Source organism: Labrus bergylta, chromosome 6, assembly GCF_963930695.1.
Source record: "Labrus bergylta chromosome 6, fLabBer1.1, whole genome shotgun sequence".
Classification (NCBI taxonomy): Eukaryota; Metazoa; Chordata; class Actinopteri; order Labriformes; family Labridae; genus Labrus; species Labrus bergylta.
This window is the reverse complement of record NC_089200.1, coordinates 1960246-1965245: the sequence shown is the minus strand read 5'-3', so window position 1 is coordinate 1965245 and position 5000 is coordinate 1960246. Positions and strand designations below refer to the sequence as shown.

The 5000-nt window shown below is 42.7% G+C and overlaps 1 protein-coding gene across 1 annotated transcript in view; it reads left to right on the top strand.

The window, feature by feature from the left end:
* Nucleotides 1-5000, top strand: part of LOC109978736 (tetraspanin-1) — an 18409-nt gene that overhangs the window by 5406 nt on the left and 8003 nt on the right. Inside the window, exons 3-4 of the mRNA XM_065956323.1 lie at nt 898-1104; nt 2082-2156. Of these exons, the coding sequence (XP_065812395.1) occupies nt 898-1104; nt 2082-2156 (282 nt within the window). The remainder of the gene's footprint in view (nt 1-897; nt 1105-2081; nt 2157-5000) is intronic.

Sequence of the window (5000 nt, the reverse complement as noted above, 5' to 3'; positions counted from 1 at the left end):
TCTTATCGCGGTCTACTTGTCGTTCAGTTGGTGGTTTCATGTCAGGTCTGGTGGCTGGGAAGTGCAAAACAAAATTACAAAGTGTAAAACAACAAAAAGCGCTGAGACAAATTCACAAATGACAGAATGGTACATTCCCTTTCTGTCAAGATTCTGTCATTTGTAACTTTGTTTGGGGACTAGTTAAAGTGTTCTGCCACTTGTAAGTTAGTTTTGTCCTTGATAAAAGTGTTTTTGTAATTTTGTTTTATAAAATGTATATTTATCTCACATCTTGTAAAATTGTTTCACATTTTGTGATTTTTTTTTCGTTGTTGCAAAGCTGAAAAACAGAAACATCCCTTTGTGTTCAGAAGACCGAAAACCTCCATCTCTAGACGTCCACTCTACAACCCCATCGCAGACAAGGCTGACTTTATCCACTTCCACAGATGGTCACAGAAGGATTTACGAGTGGGCAGATAAAAAACAAAAACGTACAGAAGAGGGCGATCATTTTGTTCAGAGAGGTTTAACGAGGCCGAGTTGTTGCTCAGCGTCATACGTAAGAATGAGCCTGAGGCAGCTCCTCGCTCTGACGCAGGACAGGAATCCTCTCTGAATGCAGGGAGGGATACCGAGGTGTCATGGTGTCACCTGGAGGTATTAACAGGAGAGAGTTAGTGATGTAAGAAGGCCTCTCATTTCGAAAACCGATTACCTCCTCAAGAGCTGTTGACCCCTTCAGACTGACTGCCAGGCAAATAAATGAATGACACTGTTAGCTTCAAATTACACCCTCTGGAAAGCTAATTGTTCAATATCCCTCTCTGATGAATGACAGGGATTTGTGTGTCAACTGCATGTATTAGCATAAAATGTATGTTGATCATATGGTCCTGGATTTTATTCCTGCAGCTGGGCGGGCTAACCCTGCTCGCCATGGGGATCTGGGTGAGCGTGGATGGCGGCTCCTTCCTGAGGCTGCTGGGGCCGTTCTCGGGCGAGGCCATGCAGTTTGTCAACGTGGGATTCTTCAGCATCGCCATCGGGGGAGTGCTGATGCTGCTCGGGTTCCTCGGCTGTTGTGGGGCGAAAAAGGAGAGCAAGTGCCTGCTGCTCACGGTAAACTATGGTTATTCAAGAAGTGTTCTCAAGACGTTTAGTTTCTGTGTCTGTACCTTTAAATATGTAAATGAGCTGTGTCTAACCACGCCCCCTCTCTGGAAGGGCTTGGGTGTTTCAGTCTTTCTCGCTCCATGTCCTATTGTTTACGGTGAGAAGGCAGACTCAGAGGGCAGAACAAACACCTAGCTGTGGGAATGTCACCCACCTGGGGGAGGGGCTACTGCCCTTTGTGATGTCATGAAGGGAAAATTTCCAAACAGCCTGTTTGAGCACACATTTTCTGAAAAGTGGAAAAGACAGAGAATTTGAGTCATAATTTTTAACCCACTTTTTCTATTTTTTTCTCTTTTTTTTCTATATTTTCTATTCCATAACTTTAACCTGAACCCAAATGTTTTACCTGAACATCGTCTGACAAAGGAAGAAATAACAGACGCTGGGCTGAACATGCTTGAGGCTAAGGTTATTTTTTTTTTATTTGAATTGCCTGCTTATATTTGTAATACTACATCTACGGCGAGATATATAAATAATAAAAGTGAGTTTCCCTGATCTCTGCTCAGTTGAACGTATCCTAATAGGACTTTAAAAAAAAAAGAAAATCTTGTGACCATTGATGAAACTTTAAAAAAGTGCAAATTAGAAGTGAAAAAAAAATAGAGGAAAGTCGGGATGCTGTTTTGAATCTGTCCACGATGAGTTGCAGTTTTTGCTAACTGCCATAAAGAGAAATAAAGTGAAACATTAAAGATACTTTGACTTTATCAATATGTAAAACATGAAAAGCAGCAGATCTCCAAAAGTATCCGGGATGTTTTTTTATTTTTGATAAATCCGACTTGCAGGTTCTTGAACCTTCCGTTGACTTGTTGATTCATCATTGCACCTTTAGATTTGGTCTTTGGAAACTGGAAAAAACAAAGATTATTTTATCGTCTGTATTTGAGTCATTTCTCTTTTTTTTATTTCTGCAGTTCTTCTCCATTATCCTCATCATCTTCATCGCTGAATTGGCGGCCGGTGTGGTGGCTCTTGCCTACTCCTCATTCGTAAGTTCCCCACTTCACCTCTTGCCTCTTTCTTTCATTCACTGCCTCATCACACCCCCTTCCTCTCGCCTCCTTCACGCCCGCCTCTTCACTCCCTTTCCTTTGTCTCTTAATTCTTACTGTCCCTCACTGTCTTTTTCTGTCACCCTCTCACCTCCTCGTCCCACTCTCTGGATTTTATCTCCGTGTAAATTCTCCATTATAGCCGCGACCATCATTGAATTACTGGCTTTATGTCCGCCTCACTACATTCGGCTACTTAATGACTCTGGGATAGCCCGGGGCCGCGCGGCGTCTCTAACTTTCAGCAATTTATTATTCAGGAATATTGTAGCTAAAGCATTTTATATGCAAAACAGCCTATTTACATATATGTCCCTCTCTTTCTCTCTCTCTCTCTCTCTCTCTTGCTCGCTCACACACACACACACACACACACACACACACACACACGTGCCCCATTTCCATTTAGTGCCACGTATAAGAATTACAAGGATTTCAAATGAGCTATGTAAAAGGAGGTTAGTGAAGACCGGGACCCTAATAAAGAAAATATAAAGTGGAGTTTTTTTATCCAATCAGAGGATGTATCTGAGTCTCTTGCAGACAGAGAGCTAATCTAGCAAACCTCCATCGGCAGCAGGGAGCTGATGAACAGAAGGGAGAGCACTCTGCACTGACTCGGATTGTCATTTGTCTGTGCTGGTGTTGTTGCTAAACCAGTTAAGCAGCAGCTGCACATATCTCTAGACGGCCTCATAACTTTTATAGGGAGCATCATTTCAGTGTTTAGCTCATTTATTTAGCGACACAAATAAAACATCTGGATCCCTTGGAGACATGCACACGTATTTCACATTTTCTACTGTCAGTCTGCATGAACTCAAACTAATACATTCCTATTAATAATAATAATAGTAATATTAAATTAGCCTTTGATGTGGCGATGTTAAAGAGGTGTGCAGTAAGCACATCATGAGGGATTTCAGATGGAAAGCTGTTTCCATGTTCACAAAAACTCTACATTCATTTGTCTATTTTAGCCAAAACCAACAGAATTATAATTGGTTAAACTACCCATCCATCCATTATCACAAACCACTGCACCACTGTGCAGCCCTCAGTTACACTGTAAGATTTAATGCAGCCAGTTACCACTAGCTGGGGCTGTAGCACCTGTTAATGGCTACAGTCATGGTGCTCTACTACCTGGATGTAAAAGTGGACAGGTAGCATCTCTTATGAGCAGAAAGGTTCGTCAAAATTTTGATAAAAGAAACGGAGATGAAGTTGAATGTAGGCTGTTTAAGTTTACACCTGAATATAACCATTCTGCAGGGATGGCTGAAGGCTGACGGTGCTAGCACTGCTAACGTTAGCCACATTCACAGACCGATCGCTGGCTGTGTTGTTGTCAGAGTCGTGTTTACATGGACGGGACGGCCGGCTCCTCCCCTTGTGTATAAAAGCTGTTTTAGTCAAGAACTAGAGAGAAGAAGAAGAACATACTCACTGATTATTTGAGTGACGTTAGCGTTTTTAGATCACGCTCATTCCATGTAAATGTACATGCAATGTGAAGCTACGAGCTAACTAAAGAGCGCTAACATTAGCAAGCTAACACAACAATGTGAAGCTACGAGCTAACTAAAGAGCGCTAACATTAGCAAGCTAACACAACAATGCAGGACACAGGTGCTTGCAGCTCCAACAATGTACAATTTTGTCCGCCGCTTGTGCTTAACTCCTTCATGCAAACTCGAGGGGAAGGGGGTTGGAGGTGTGTCTCTGGAGGAGGGCGGAGGCTTCAGTATGGAGGAAGCGTGGCCAAGCAGCAGTTTGTTTTTGTTTCATTCTGGTGCTCAAGGCAACATCTACTGCATCAGAAAGTTGTCTTCCTTTAACTTTAGAAACTTGTCTGCCTTTAAATTTGTGTTCAATGTTTGCTATCTAAAGATGACAGGTTCAAATGTGTTCACTGTACCAGCAGAAGATTTCGTTAGAAGTTTTTAGGACGCTTTTTTGCAGTGCAAAGATGTTCCTTCCTCGTCCCCTCTGTCCTTTTCTCTCAGTTATCAAATATGCCCAGTCCTGTCATAATGAAGCCTGCTCCTACACAGAGCAGCTGAGTGTGTGTGTGTTGGGCTTTGTGCGTGCATATGTCCTTGGAGGCTGAGTTGGTAGAGATGATGCTGCTGCTGTTTGGGCGTCTTTGTTGAGATAAATCTGTCCTATCTCTCGCCTGTCATCTCCATAAGCTGAGTTAACCAGCGCAAGCAAATGAAACGGCGAGAGAGAGAGAGAGAGAGAGAGCGAGAGAGAGAGCGAGAGAGAGGGGGGCATCGACAAAAGCCAGCGTTCCAATAAAACAAGAGAGAGAGAGAGGGAAGGTGCAATGAAGTGTGAGACATAACTCATAGATTTGTCTTCTTTAAGGAGATCATAGATATGGTTTAGAGTCAATTTAACGCTCTGTTTGTTGGCTTTAGCGTCATCTGTTCATTACAAACACAAAGGACATCTTCAGCTCCATCACGGATATGAGTGTGTGAGAGCAGCTGTCCATCTCCTGCTTTTGATAAGACACAGTAAACACAATGGCATCGGAATAATGAATATGGGTCATATACATCTAATATGCATATATATAGCTGCTCGTGTCAATAAGTAAGAGACAGAGGCGCGGGAATAAATAAAGCGTCGATCTTTGTGCTCTACTTATCTGAGACATAAATCTGCCTTTTGGAAACCGGGGGCCCCCGCAGCTCATCTGAGCAAAGAGCCAATAACCTTCAGGAGGTCCAAATAACGCAGATTTAATAAGCTATTCCAGCGGGCATTATG